The sequence below is a fragment of the Protopterus annectens genome, chromosome 5.part0, assembly GCF_019279795.1.
Source record: "Protopterus annectens isolate FY-2018-M chromosome 5.part0, PAN1.0, whole genome shotgun sequence".
Classification (NCBI taxonomy): domain Eukaryota; kingdom Metazoa; phylum Chordata; order Ceratodontiformes; family Protopteridae; genus Protopterus; species Protopterus annectens.
Window position 1 is genome coordinate 318,328,862 of NC_056735.1, and position 15,931 is coordinate 318,344,792.

The following is a 15,931-nucleotide window of genomic DNA, read 5'->3' on the forward strand; positions in this document are numbered from 1 at the left end:
AACCTTTCCTTCAACAAGGCCACCTGCTAATAAGGACAGTCAACACCACAGTTATGTGGTACATAAACAAGCAAGGAGGCACGCACTCCTACCCTCTATGCAGACTGGCTATGAATCTATGGGATCTTTGTTTGAAACTCAATATACAACTACAGGCCCAGTTCGTGCCAGGGAAAGACAATACTCTGGCAGACAGCTTAAGCAGAACTATCATGGATGCACACGAATGGATGCTGCACCCAGACATCATCTTACTCATAACACAGACATGGGGAAGGCCCGAGATAGATCTGTTCGCCTCACCCCACAATCAACTGAAATTTTTTTGCACAAGGACATGCCATCCACAAGCATGGAAGGTGGACTCTCTCTTTCAGCTGGAAAGCCCGAAAAGTCTATGCTTTCCCACCAATTCCATTAATGTCCAAGGTTTTACTGAAGATCAGGGCAGAACAGCCAAAAGTGATTCTGATAGCTCCAGACTGGCCAAGGTAGCATTGGTACCCACTGTTGAAGAGCTTATCACAGACAAAACCGTGGCCTCTCCCATTATGGCCTCTTCTTCTGACGCAGAACAATTACAAGATCCTGCATCCCAACCTAAAGACCTTGCAGCTAACTGCCTGGAGAATACCATGACTCCTTCCCAGGACAGCTTATCCCAGAGGGTAAAGGACATTATTATGGAAGCTCGCCACCCTTCCACAAGGAAGGCATACTCAGCAAAATGGAGAAGATTTCTCATTTGGAACACAAGAAAAGGTCTTGATGTGACAGTGATGAACATGTCACATATACTGGAATACTTAGCAGAATTGTTCCACAATGGCCTGTCTTATTCTTCCATTAAAATACATGCCTCAGCAATTTCAGCAGAATACAATGTAAATCCTCCTGTCTTCTCGCATCCTCTCTTAAGACAATTTCTCAGAGGAATCAAAAACATCAATCCTCCAAGGAGACCACCTTTACCTACTTGGGACCTTAACTTTGTGCTGGAAAAACTAACACTTCCTCCATTTGAACCAGCAGCATCGGCAGATCCACAGTTTCTATCCTGGAAAACTGCATTCCTTCTGGCCATAACTTTAGCAAGAAGAGTATCTGAGTTACAAGCTTTAATGGCAGTCCAGTCATTTCTTATTTTTCATCAGGACAGAATTTCATTAAGAACCAACCCAACTTTTATGCCAAAGGTGGTATCTAGAGTATCCTTGAACCAAGCAATTCATTTGCCTACATTCTTCCCAAATCCACAAAATAAAGGGGAGAAACTTCTACACACTCTGGATATCCACAGACAATTACGCTACTGTTTGGACAGAACTAAAAGTTACAGAAAGACTGACCAACTGTTTGTAGCATATGCTGCTGGGACACAAGGAAAAGCAATTTCCAAACAGACAATCTCAAAATGGATAGGAAATTGCATTCGCTTTTGCTACTCCTTTCATGGAAAGACTGTTCCTGTGAATATTAGGCCTCATTCCACGAGAGCCACAGCCACCACTACAGCCTTCCTAAGAGGGGTGGCTACCAAGGACATTTTAGAAGCCGCTACATGGAGCTCCGTGCATACTTTTGCCAAGCATTACAATTTACCCTTATACTCCAGATCCAGAGCAGGTTTTGCTACAGCAGTCCTGCAGGGTCTCTTAACTACACCATCATTTTCTTAGTACCTCCACCCCCAGATTGGCTATGGTATTCTACCCATATGTTATGACTGCAGATGCATCCTTGAAGGACATAATACAGTTTTGTACCTACCATAAATGTAGATGTCCGATAGGTATGCAGCTGCAGTCAGGTTTACCCTCCCTCCTTCCCCTCTGTGGTATTCCTAGGGTGCTTACCCCTTCATTAGCTAGCTGGGGGAATCTGTTATGGTGTATTTGTTTGTGTGTATATATATATATATATATATATATATATATATATATATATATATATATATATATTTTTGCATTATGTTTGCAATGTTTTGGCATTTTATCCAAATTTAGCCTTCATAGAGGGCACCTGGCATCTGGGGCAAGAAAAACTGAGGAAGATGGCGTTGGCTGATGCTTTTATACCCCAGACGCTCTGATGTCGGGGAAAGTGCGGCATCAGCCGAGGCCAGACCCAGACTTTGGAATCCGGCCGACCGAAGGGCTGCCTGAGGCAGGACAACCCATATGTTATGACTGCAGATGCATACCTATCGGACATCTACATTTATGGTAGGTACAAAACTACTTTGCTTCTCATGTCAAGTAGCACCAAGAAAGCATTAAAAAGCTCAGAAAGATGTTTGTTTTGTGTTTTTAGGAAGATTTGTCAGTAAACGGCTGAAAAAATAAGGTTTGAAAATAGGTTTCCCCTTTACCGCCAGCATCTCATATCAGTTAAGCAAGTCCCATTCTACTTCAAATGCATTAAGCAATCCACATCATCTGCGCTTCCTACATAGAAAAACAGTACAACAGCGACTGAGCAATCTATATCTTCTGAGCTTTCTACACATACCGAAAAACATTACAACAGGGACTTGGCAATCCACATCTGTTGAGCCGTAACACATAGGAAAATCAATTCTATTCAGTCAGCCTTTAACATGAGAACAGAAGCATCACAGCATAAAAGCAAGCAGTACTGTCTACTTCTTACAAACTTTGGCAAAGCCTTACTTAGCAATCCACATCTGTTGAGTTGTAACATAGGAAAATCAGTGACATTCAATCAGCATTTGCCCTGAGAATAGAAGCATCACAACATAAAAGCAAAGCAGTACTACTACTTCTTGCAAACGTTTGTAAACCCTTTCCTATTTTTCCTGACAAGCTTCTATTCTAAATTTTCTTCAGAACTGTTTGTAAAGCTATAAGAAATAGAGTTTACCTAACATAAATTGCATGTGTCCCGTTTCTTCTTTTCACCAATACATCCAAACAGAACAGGGTAAAGCTGCAAAACAATCTTTTCCACACAAGAACAGCACTAAAAGTAATCCGTTCCACAATAAGAAAGCAGCTAATCCGTTTGAACTATGCGTGTGTATAACATCGTACGCTAACTCTCACACTCCTTTCAGGCCAGCATACGTATACACGCAACCACTGCGATTGCTGAATTCAGCGCTTGACATCTTTACAGCAAGCTACCCAGAAATCCTAAAATTTTAACCCTTAATCGTTTTACAAACCCACCACCAGTATCCTAGCAAACTTTTTAATGGTTTACCCTTCCCGATTACACTTATTTGTTGCTGTTTTAGTAAAAGACAAGAATGCATATAATGTCTCAAAATCTGGTTGCGATAATACACAAGTACTAAAATTTTTTAAACGAAAAACATCATTGCCGAGAATCATCTCAGAGGCTCCTTAGAGCCGTTGAGCATTATCATCATTCTGTCTCCGTTACCATAGCAACCTTGGAGCGCCTGTTTCTGTTTGTGCGTCTTTGTACTATATACCAGAGGCTCGCGATGCACCCGAAGCAAAGCTTCACTTTACAACTTCAAACCTAAATTCCCTCCCTTTCAGTGAGGCAGCAGCCAGGAAGAGAACTGAGAGCAAACAGATTAAAAAAAAAAAAAAAAAAAAACCTAACAAGCCGCCACAACAGGAGATAACACATTCTTCCAGCCTTCCCACCTCTCACTCAGCAGATGTATAAACAGACTATTCTCTGTGAAAATATCCCAAATGACAGTTTTATCCACCCCTTCCCCTGGATCCAGGCTAAAACACCAAATGTCTCTTTCTAATACACAAGCATCAGTAAACCTCGATCACAAGCCTCAACTCACAGCTTCCCTGATAAGAAAATGGCAGCATACAACAGCTGCCGGACACAGCTGCATCCACACACACACACACACACCATGTCAAGCTTAGTCAAACAGCTCTTAAAGCTATGGTACCTGCCATAATTTATATTAACTATATTTAGAATAATAATGACATTTGTACTAAGAGCTTGCTGCTACTATTTAACCAGGTTATGCATGACATTTCTAAGTCATACCTTTACTGAAGAAGGCATTAGTCTCCATAACAGCATTTTTTTCAAAACACTACTATTACTGCTGTTATATAGGATGTTAATTTGTTATATTTGAGTCTGAACTCTGATGAATGGTACTTTGTTGAATTAGTTAATTAATTACTTAAATTATGATATGTGAAATGAATGAAAAATGATAAGTATTCAATGAGTTCAAGTAGGGGAATAGAAACTTCTGTGTTTGTATTATATGTTGCTTTGTTTGGCTTGTATATAAAGTAAATAGTAACCCATCTTGACTTATCTTTGTGAAGTATTATTGGACTCTGAACATTCTGAATAAATCATTATTGTTTCTCAGTTAAGTAACCCTCCTTTTTTAAATAAAAACAAATGACAAGTGATGTACCATATCAGTTGATACTTAGAGAGATGTAGTTGTAAGAGTTATTTTTTGGGACAGCTATCTTGGAATCGTTTTTTTCTTCTTTCTACCATCAGTCTAAGGATTTGTTTCTTTTATTCTTTTAAGAGTAGGGTCTATCCATTCCAGTTCTTCTGGGGTATACACTATGTTGTTGTTTTTGATAAATATAGTAGCTTCTTCTAAGTAATTAAAGGGTTTCATCTCATTGGCAAAAAGTATTTTTATCTTGGCTGGAAAGGCCAGCTGTACTTTAATGTTTTATTTCAACAGTTTTATTATTGGCCAGACTTTTTTTGCTTTGTTCTAGTATTCTGGAAGAATAATCATTGTCAAACCTTATCAGGCTTTGATTGTATTTTAAGGGTGATTTTCTCCTAGCAGATTTTAATATTAGTTTTTTTGTCCCGAAATGAAAGACATTTTACAACTATGGATCTAGGGTGGAGTATTTGTCAAGTTAGAAGCAGGTTTCCTCATTGCTCTGTGTGCCCTTTCAATTCCAAATGAAAGTCCTTCTTTCAAGTCTAAAAATTCAGGAATCCAGGTTAAGAATGAAATGTCTTCTCCTTCAGTGTTTTCAGGCAAACCAAAGATCCTTATGTTTCTCCTTTCCCTGTTTTCTAAGTCATCTATTTTGTTAAGCAGCCATGTATTCTGTTTAAGCAGAAATTCTTTTTGGAATTCTTCCTCTTTGAGTATCCCTTCAGTGTCATTTAGAGAAGTCTCTATGTTTGTTATTTTTGTATGGTGTTTTAAAGCCATCCATCTTCAAAGATAGTTCCTGTAAGGTAGATGTCATCAGTTGCAGTTCTTCTTTCAGCATCTTGATGAGAATACTTTGAGTTGTTCATATTCAGTGACTCAATGTATCTTTAAGTTACTTGACAGGAAAATTTTTGTATATGCCCACCAAAATTGATATTATATAGTTTAGTAGTTTATGTATAGATTTCTGACATTTTAAACTTGAAAATAATAACATTTTCCTATCTTATTGTACTGGTTTATGGAGCTCTCAAAATTCACTGCTCTCAGTTGGCCATCTAGCCTCCGCCCCTCACTGATACCTCTTTGTATACTTTTAAGCAAACATTTTTGTTTTCTGAAAAAGTGGTGTAGTGGGAGGAATGAATGGATGTAGCTGTAGATACAATAATTTTGGTTTGCATAATTTTCTGTGCGTAGATTTCTGCGGGTCTACATTAGAACATGGAACTGTCAAAATTTCGAGTGTTCTAATATCGATCCATTTTCAGCGAACGCTGAAAATATCGAAGAAACAGAAAACCGAATTTTTTCCTAGGGAAAGAATTCGGTTGTCCGTTTCTGTTGCTTCGGTATTTTCAGTGCTGTGGTGGAAAGTTGCGCGTCGGGTTCAGGTAAGTGTGCGATTGGATGTGAGGGTTAGGATGGGGTAGGTGAGTTAGGGTTAGGGCGTGGGGTCAGGTGACTGTGCAATAGTGACAGACCTTAGGGTTTGGGTTAAGGTAAGTGGATAGTTAGTGGTGTGTGTATAGTTTAGTGTAGGGTTAGGTGTAAGAGTTTAGGTGTATGTGTGTGGATTGCTGTTTGTTTGGTGTGCTTGTGTTGTGTGTATGTGTTTTGGAACAGCAAATTTTTTTCCCTAGGAAAAAATTTGCTGTTCTGCATGTTCAATGTTTTAAATTTTCGATTTAATAGGGTTCGATATTAGAACACTTGAAATTTTGAAAGTTCAGTGTTCTAATATAGACCCGATTTCTGCTAGGGTGTTTCCTTTGCAATAGCAAACTACAGTTGTTTTAGTGGGTCAGTAATAAACAAACGTAAACTAATCCATTTGCCTGACAGTACATACCATCGCCAGCCCTGAGTTTTTAGTGAAAAAAATATTGGAGGAGTAGGCTAAACTATTAGAGAAGGTGTTTTTCTTTTCTTAAATGCCTTTAGAGTGTTACTTGTTTTAGCTGTTTGAAGTTATATAAACTAAAGTGGGTTTTACCCTAGAATGGTGGCATTTGCTTCATATACATGCAAGCTGATGTTAATTTACTTTTATTTGACTTTATTCATATATTTTTGTATAATATTTGCCTTTTGTGCTTGCTGACCATAATGCCTTCTATTCTTCTGCAGTCTGTTTGATACCTTATACTGACCAGCCATAGCACAACGGTTGATTGTGGTACTAATGTCAAGATAAAGTGGAGGTGGTTTGTGCCTATGAGAGCACTGAACACTTCTAGTAAAATAGTAATCTTGCCTGTGGTGGCTTATATGAGCACCCTTATCACTGTGGGGCTTCCTCACCTTTCACATGTGTGAATGCTTCCAACTAGTTAAATAATGAAGGTTGACATCACTGGCTTGAAAGTAACTCGGGCCATGTCCCTGGTCCTGGCTGTTTTTGGTGCTATTCAAACCTCTGCTTGCATGGCACCAAGTGATCTTTATTAGCTGTGACCCAGGCCATCAAGGACATGAGGAAATGCAGTATATTTAGACAGTTTAGACTAGTCAGTCAGTTGTGTTTTTTGGAGGTAGAAAGAAACTGGAGTAGCCAGAAATAAGCATGCAGGCACAGGGAGAATAGTAGAACTCCACAGAGACACTAACCAGTGATTTAAGGTTGTACCCCAGATCTTGGAGCTGCTGTGCTGCCCTCTTAAACACCCAGATACTTTCTCAGTGTCTTTTTTTTATATTTTGTTTTTCACTTTTAATAGAAAATTACTATGCATTTTACAGAGTTCAACCGTGGACATGCATCTCCACCCTCTTTTAGTTATTCAGTCTCTCTTGGTTAACCTGATCCTTATTGGACTTCTGTTTATTTATAGCTTATTTTATCTACTTGTATGTTATTTTATAAGCACTTTCTGAAGCTAAAGATAGCAGCGTTTTCTTTTTTATTTTGAACTGTATATGCCTGTGTAGGTAGATGACACATGTCACTGTTTTAATGTTTTTAATAGTAAGTAGGAGCTTGTGGTTATACTAATTATTCATCAGCAGTCATAGTGGTAGTGACAAACGTAGTGTGCAATTTTGTGCAATTTTCTTTTAGTGAGTGATGCTGTAAAGATGGAGACTGATGATACCGAAATGTCGATGAATCCAGACATGTCTGACCAGAGTGATCCCAAAGAGGACAGTACATGCCCAGAAGTTATCAAGGTCTATATTTTTAAGGCAGATCCTGGTGATGATGATATTGGTAAGACATCAGTCATTTTACAAAAGACTGAAAGAAACATTTTGTTAATATTAATTTTACATGCTCATTTTGAAAGCTAAAGAAGTGTAACCGAGTGCTAAATATCTAGTATTGCTTTAGTCTTTAAGGGAGTTCTATCATCAGTTCATATGTGTGGATATGAGGTGTTCCTGTTAGCAGAATTCTAAGGAGGTGTCAGAGTTTGACCTCTGTTATTTCGTTGTAATCTTACCAGTGTTCAACATGAAAGTGAGTTCATTCCTCATCCTGTCCACGTCCTTACTTAGATTACTGTTGCAGTATTCTAAATTGTTGGGTTATCTTGCCAGATAACCTGTATGTCCAGCTATGGTTCCAAAGCCAAAAACTTCCATAATGCTATATGTCTGTCAGATGACCTAAGACTGGCAGAGTGTAAGGGTACATGAGCAAAGTAGGAGTGTAAAAATCCAGGCTGTCTTGCCACTAGTGCAGAAGCAGATTTCGCATGAGTTGGTCTGTTCTACACATGGTCGTTGGTATCGTTGACCTTCACTGGTTCAGATGATTGCCCTTTGGATAACTTGCTTGAATTTTCTTACCATCTTTGGTGTTTGTTACTCAATTAGAAATGTCCTTCTGTTCTCATGTTGCAGTATTCCAACTCTTGTGTTTCCCTCTCTTGCTACCTGAATGTCCATCCAGTATAGAAAAGCTTCTAGTCACTGCTAGGTGCGTGCGACGTCTGACATTGGCTGAGGGAATGTGTGCCATAAAAGTGACGTCTGCATGCACCAGTCCTCAGAACTTCTTTACCGCCACTCGAACATCAGCTGATGTTCATCGTGCATACAGCTGCAGTAATAACAGATGGGTTATCCTGCCATCAGGCGGGACCTCGGTCGGCCGAATTCCAAAGTCTAGGTCTGGCGTCGGTTGTCGTCGCTTCCTCCCTGACATAAGTGCGGCAGGGATATAAAAGAGGCAGCCGACGCCATTTTCTTCAGTCTTTCTTGCCGCGCGGTGCCCGAAGCAGAAGCAGTTCGCAAGTGCCGGTTGGTCAGCTCCTGAGATTTACGAAAGTATTTCAGCCAAAGTCTTCTTAAAAGCGAAGTACCCCGTTGGGGAAACTTTTCTTGCCTCAGACCGATGTCAGACAAAGTTAATAATTGCATTTCATGTGGGAAGCAAATACCGCATAAGGATTTCCACTCTTACTGTATACCTTGCTTAGGCCCAGACCACGATGCCTCGGTCTGCCGTTTTTGTTCTAGATTCAACAAACGCACTATTAAGAGTCTGGCGGAGTTCGCCCTTCACTTTTTTGGCAAAAAATTTAATTATATTATGTCGTCGGATACTCCGACTCCAGTTTTGAGCAAAAAACGCAAAGATAAGGACTCTGCATACGAGGTCCGCACCAAATACTGATACCACGCTAAGGCCGACTACTAGTTCTCCGGTACTCAGCGAGGCGCCTACGCAGCCCCTGAGTACCGATGACAATGCATTACTGGTGTCTTCAGTACCCGAGGTCGCAGGCTCCTCGGCCCCCATTCCTACTACAGATACCGACGCCACTCCTGGCGGGGAAACTCAGAATTTAGACAAGCCTGCCATTTCTCAAGGGGTCTTCAGGCCTTCCTCCTTCTCTATTAAAGCCTTCACTAAATCTAAAACAGCCACGAAAACCAAAAAACAGGTTCCTCAGACACCCTCTCAAGGCTCCATGCCTAAAAAACAGATGCTTAAAATGGCTGAGGATTTGATTACTCTTATCAGGGGTTCTCAACCCCCCTCTGACAAAAGGCCCAGATTAGAGGAAGACTACCCTTCCTCAGATCAAGCTTCTATTGCCTCAGAACTTTGAGGACCAGGATTGTGCCTATTCTCCATTCGAAGACTCTGATGCAGAGGAGTCTATTCCCTCGGTCTCCCCCCCTGAGGACTTCTCTTTTGGGGAAACCCTGCATACATTGAGGGAACACTTTCACTGGGAAGGCCAAGATTTCTCAGATTCCAAGAAAAGGCTCAGGGAATTTCTTCTGCTCCCCCAGCATAGGCCTCTGGCTATCCCTCCTGTTCTAGATATATTGGATGATGTGTACACAGAAGCCAGCCTTAATCCCGATTCTTTGCCTCCAGCTCCTGTTAAACCAGACAGGTATTACTGGGTTCCAGATTCTCACCAGTTCCTATATAAAAGCCATACGGCTGACCCAGAAACTATTTCACAGGGTCCCAAGGGAATTAAGGCCTCTACTGCTAAAAACCCATTACCTTCAGAGAGAGATTCCAGATCTTTAGAAAGGTGGGGGGAAAAAGGTGTACACTTCTGCCACTTTAACCATGAGGGCATTAAACTGTCAGTTCCATATGTTAAAGTATCAACCGTTTTTGTTATCTCAGCTGAAAAGCAAAATGACACAACCAGAACAACCAGATTTAAAAGAGTTGTAGGATTTGTTGCATGGTGCAGAGCAAGTGGGTAAACATACCTTGCAGTGTGGTTTTGATGCTTTAGAGGCCTCATGTAGAGCTGCTGTTACGGGGTCTGTTAGACGTAGGCATGCTTGGCTCAAAGAGCAAACCTTACCAGATCATGTCAAAGCTAAATTATTAGATGTACCTCTTCAAAAAAGATGTATTGTTTGGTGTTAAAACAGAGGAGGTGCTAAAGAAAATGGAGGAAAAAGCAAAATCAATGCAAACAGTGAAAGATTTCCTGCAGCTACAGCCTCCACGTTTCAGCAGAAACTGGCCTTCAAAAAATTGGTCCTTTCCAGCCACGGACAGACCTCAAAGGGGCAGATACAGGCGTCCAAGGGGTAGAGGGCAACCTCAAGGATCTTTCAGTGCCAGACAGTGGCAAGCACCAACCCCAAGAGGTGGAGAAGATAGATCACAGTCTTTTAGAAAACAGACACAATGACTTCCCCCTACACCTGCCAAGCAAAGCTTTAATGGCAGCACCTTTGGGCGGAAAACTGACATTATTCTCAAAAAATTGGCATGTTGTTACAAAAGATAAATGGATTCTGAACATTATAGACAGAGACTACAGGTTCCACTTTCACACCCTTCCAAAAATGAGAGGCATGCCAAACCTGCCACAAAATCAAAGGGCAGAGGCACAAAAACAAATTTCAGCTCTCATGGACATGAAAGCAATTCAAGAGGTACCTGCAAAAGAACAAGGTCAAGGGTTTTATTCCAGACTATTCCTGGTACCAAGGAAAGACAAAGATTGGAGACCTATCTTAGACCTATCCATCCTAAACACATATCTACAGGTGCCAAAATTCAAGATGCTCACATTACAGCAGCTTCTTCCCATGCTGGGCAAGGAGTCTTGGCTGGTAACATTGGACCTCAAGGAGGCATACCTGCATGTCCCTATCAGACAAGATTGCAGAAGATACCTCAGATTTCTTGCAGGTTCAACCCATTACCAATTCTCTGCATTGCCCTTTGGCTTATCTACTGCGCCCAGAGTGTTTACGAAATGCCTGGAATCAGTAATCGCCTTCTGCAGACTACAAGGGATACAAATCTACCCATATCTGGACGACTGCCTGATCCAAGCGGACAGCAAGGACATATTACTGCAGCACCTGGCGTTTGTAATAAAACTGTTGAACTTCCTGGGATACACAATCAACAAAAAGAAATCAAAACTAATACCCTCACAACAAATTATTTTCCTGGGTGCAAAATTGGATACAACCACCCAGATGGCCTACCTCATGCCAGACAAGCAAGGGCAACTGTCTCAATACTTCAGAAAAATGGCAATGTACATCAGGGTAACTGCAAGGAAAGTCCTGCAGGCTCTGGGATTCATGGCATCTTGCATCCTACTTATCCCATGTGCAAAGCTGCATATGAGGAAACTTCAATGGTACCTAAAAAAAACTTATGGTCTCAACACAGCCACAGCTTGGAATCAATTATACCACTCATTCCATGCCTTCAAAAGGAATTTATGTAGTGGGCTCAAGCTTGCCAAAGAAACACAGGTCTTCCTTTCTGTGTACCTTAAGCAACCCAAAGCATTACAACAGACGCCTCAGACTACGCCTGGGGAGCACACATGACAAATCAGTGCATTCAGGGAAAATGGGCACGAAAAGAGAAGCTCCTTCACATCAACCAAAAGGAAATGCTAGCCATGTAAAAGGCTATTATGACCTTCAAAGACCTACTGCATCCAGGCCAGCTATTGATAAGGACAGACAACACCACAGTGATGTGGTACATAAACAAACAGGGGGGAACTCATTCATACCCCCTGTGCAGGCAAGCCATGATCCTATGGAACACAGCACTGGAATTGAAAATTCAACTACAGGCACAATTCCTGCCAGGGAAGGAAAACACACTGGCAGACAACCTAAGCAGAAATATGACAGATCCACACGAATGGAAGTTGCATCCTCAAATTTTCACAAAGATAACTCTGGCATGGGGACAGACAGACATAGATCTCTTTGCTACCCACAGAAATTGCCAGTTGAAAAAATTTTGTTCAAGGACCTATCATCCACAGGCCTGGAAAGGTGACGCACTTTCCTTCAATTGGGCAACATTGGCAGTCTATGCCTTCCCGCTTCTTCCTCTGCTGCCCAAAGTTCTATTAAAAGCCAGAGCAGAGAGGCCGAAAATGATTCTCATTGCTCCAGACTGGCCAAGGCAACACTAGTATCTGCTCCTGAAGAGCCTGACACATTCCCCACCATGGATCCTACCTCTGGTCCCTCTTCTCTTGTCCCAGCACAACTACAAAACTCTTCACAGCCATCTCAAAACACTAAATCTAGCTGCATGGAGAATTCCTTGATTTCCCAACAGTTTCTCCTCTCCAAGGAAGTGCAGGATGTCATCTTGGAGGCCAGAAGACCTTCTACTAGAAAGGCCTACTCCGCCAAATGGAAACGATTTTGTGCCTGGAATCAAAAGAAGGGACATAATCCTTGGGTAATAAATATACCTCAAATTTTACAGTACCTAGCTGAGTTGTTAATGGACTTTCCTTCTCCTCCATCAAGATCCACGCTTCAGCCATTTCTGCACAATGCAACACAGATCCCCCTTTATTCTCCCATCCTCTCTTAAGGCAGTTCCTCAGAGGGGCAAAGAATATAAAACCCCCAAGGAAACTACCAGTCCCTGCTTGGGACCTCAACTTCGTATTGGAAAAGCTGACCCTTCCTCCCTTCGAGCCAGCTTCTTCATCAGAGTTACAGTACTTGTCATGGAAAACAGCCTTTCTTCTGGCTATCACCTCAGCTCGCAGGGTTTTGGAGCTACAGGCCCTCATGGCTGTGCAACCATTCATCATTTTCCAACAGGACAGAGTTTCCTTACGAACCAACCCTACCTTTATGCCAAAGGTAGTATCCAGTGTAGCTTTGAATCAGACTATCCACTTACCTACCTTTTATCCTAATCCACAAAACAAAGGGGAAAGACTACTACATTCCTTGGACATTCACAGACAACTTTGTTATTATTTGGACAGGACAAAGCCATTCAGGAAATCTGAGCAACTATTTGTGTCCTATGCTGCAGGTGCTCAAGGAAAGGCTATTTCCAAACAGACAATTTCGAAATGGATAGCCCACTGCATACACTTTTGTTACTCATTTCATGGAAAAACTGTGCCTGCATGCATCAGATCCCACTCCACCTGAGCCACAGCTACCTCTGCAGCCTTCCTCAGGGGGGTCCCTACCAAGGATATTTTGGAAGCAGCCACCTGGTGTTCAGTGCACACTTTCTGCAAGCACTATCACCTCCCACTATACTCTAAATCTAGAGCGGGCTTTGCCACAGCAGTCCTGCAGGACATCCTAGCCCCTCCTAGTTCGACTTAGTGCCTACCACCCTTACTTAGCTTTGGGATTCTACCCATCTGTTATGACTGCAGCTGTATGCACGATGAACATAGTACAGTTTTGTACCTACCATAAATGTAGATGTTCGGGTGCTCATACAGCTGCAGTCCAGGTTTCCCTCCATCCAACCCCTCTTAGGACAGGCCTTATGACAAACCCTTTTCATATAACCTTTTGGGGTACTCTTTTATGGTGTAATGTTAAGTTGTCAATCTCGCCTTCATTCTTGCTGGATGGGTTCCGACTCTGCCAATATTAAAGCTCGAGAGCTAATTCCACCGGCTCGAGGCTCCCCTATATCCCACAATGCTAGGCGGTAACTACCCAGATCTCGTTTGCCGCTATAGCTGACGAGGTGCTTTTCTACCGGCTCAGGCAGGTGAGTTAGAGTTTTACCTTATTAGGTACTTCTTAAACCCCCTTTTTTGTTGTCATACCATAACTTTTTAGTTTAATTAAGTATTTAGATAAATCGACCCCTGTTTGTCGAGTCTTTTTTCCCTTTCTTCCCTTATCTTGTAGGCCTTTGGCCCCTACCCTCCCCCCAGTCCATTAGTGACTAAATTAGTTGTCCTTTTTTCTGTTAAGGGCTTGTGTGTGTGTGTTTGTGGCTTGCTTTAGCCTTAATAATTTAATTTAATAATTTAATAATTTTTTCTGTAAAGGTAGTCTGTAGTGTGTTTGTGTTGTGTCAGGCACTCTTTTTTACTATGTCAAAAGACAAGGTCTCAGGCTTCAAGAAGTGTGACTCATGCTGTCAGAAAATGTCTCTGACAGACGGTCACACTTCTTGTGTGTATTGCCTGGGGCCTTTGCACCTGCAGGACTCTTGTGCTGTTTGTCATGGGTTTAGCCCTAGAGTCCTGCAGGAACGCAAGAGTAAACTAATCTTGCGGGGCTTATTAAAGCCTGAAGGGCCCCCCGACTCTGTCTGCGTCGGGGAAGCCTTCCAAAACTTCCAAACAGTCGGCTCCGTTTCCAGAGTCGACTGCTGGAAAGACTAAGTCGGCTTCGACATCGGCTCCGGCTGGAGCAGATGTTTCCAAGCCTAATACTGTTACCTCGGCTCCGGCTGGAGCCGAGGCTGATAAAACTCTGTTGGCTCCGATACTTTTATCGGAGCCACAGTCTAGGAAGAGGTCCAGATCCCTCTCTATCGGCTCTGTGCATTCGGTGCCAGGATCCCCTCTTCTTTCTGAACGGAGCCACAAAACTCCTTCCTCACGGTCTTCCAGGTTATCTGACCATGATTTGCAAAGGGTAGTGAGTAGACTTCTCAAGTCCGAGGCACTGGCCCAAATGCTGCATAGCCCGACTCACCAGTCAGTGGCTATTTCCGTTCCCCAATACATTCCTCCTCCGACTCCTTTGAGTTCGGAGCCAGGGCTTGTCGGAGCCATGACTGTTGGTGCGTCGGATCCGATACCTTCCCTTTCGACTCCGTCGTCTGCTCCAATCTCCTCCTTGGAGGGATCTCGGCGCCGGGCTTCCCTCGTCGGCTCCGAGGGGACGAGTGGCATCGGGCCCTTGTCCGACCCCGCTCTCCCTCCCGGGGCTTCGGCGTTGGTGAGTTCGTCTCCGACATCGGCTTCGGAGCCGTCCCTGTCGGTGCCAGGGGAGGTCCTTGTCTCTTCGGAGCGGGGGCCTCTGGCCTTGCCTGACAGGGGTGCCTTCGAGGTCATGCGGAGCGTGCTAGAACCAGGTTCTGCCCCACAGTCGGCTCCTTCAGCCCCTCCATCTACAGTGCCTGCGGTGATTTCTACTCACCCCCTTGTTTTAAACCGCAGAGAGCCAACTCCTCAAGTTTCCCCATTGGGAATTTCCTCCTCTTCCGAGGCCTCTCCGGACTCGGCAGGAGATCCCCCAAGGAAGAGGCAGTGCAAGAGGAAGCACATTGACTCCCCTGAGTCTATCACCTCTGACACTGACTTAGAGGAATCCGAAGGTTCCCCTCGATCCCCCTCTGAGGATGTCTCCTTTGCTGACATCCTTGAGATCCTGAAACAGAGGGGGAACTGGCCAGCCCTTAACCCTTCGGAGAATGAGTCACTGTGTCTTGAGGCGTTTGGCTCTCGCCCTTCTACCTCCTGGGTGTCCCCTCCCTTTGATCCCCTTATGGAAGTGGTGGTAAGGAAGGCTTGGACGGCTCCTGACTCAGTGGAACCCACCCTGAGGAGACCATCTAAATTTATTACTGCCCCTAGAGATAAAGATTTTTTATCCAAAGGTGTCCCTGTTGATGCCATGGTGGTGGCTGCGGCCACTAAGAAGGAGTTAGCTGATCCTTCAGTTCCTGTCCATCTTCCTAATAAGGAATCTAGGACCATGGACAGGTACGGCAAGCGGATGTTCTCATCAGCGACCTTTTCAATGCGGTCGCTGAACTACTTATGCCACTTCACTCGTCTCCAGAGAGATTTACTCAAGGATATGGGTGAA

At 43.0% G+C, this 15,931-nt stretch overlaps 1 protein-coding gene across 1 annotated transcript in view; it reads left to right on the top strand.

Annotated features, from left to right (window-relative positions):
• The window catches only part of ZFX (zinc finger protein X-linked), a 789,138-nt gene that overhangs the window by 178,558 nt on the left and 594,649 nt on the right, over nucleotides 1–15,931 (top strand). The window contains exon 4 of the mRNA XM_044071832.1: nucleotides 7,467–7,616. Within this exon, the coding sequence (XP_043927767.1) occupies nucleotides 7,467–7,616 (150 nt within the window). The remainder of the gene's footprint in view (nucleotides 1–7,466; nucleotides 7,617–15,931) is intronic.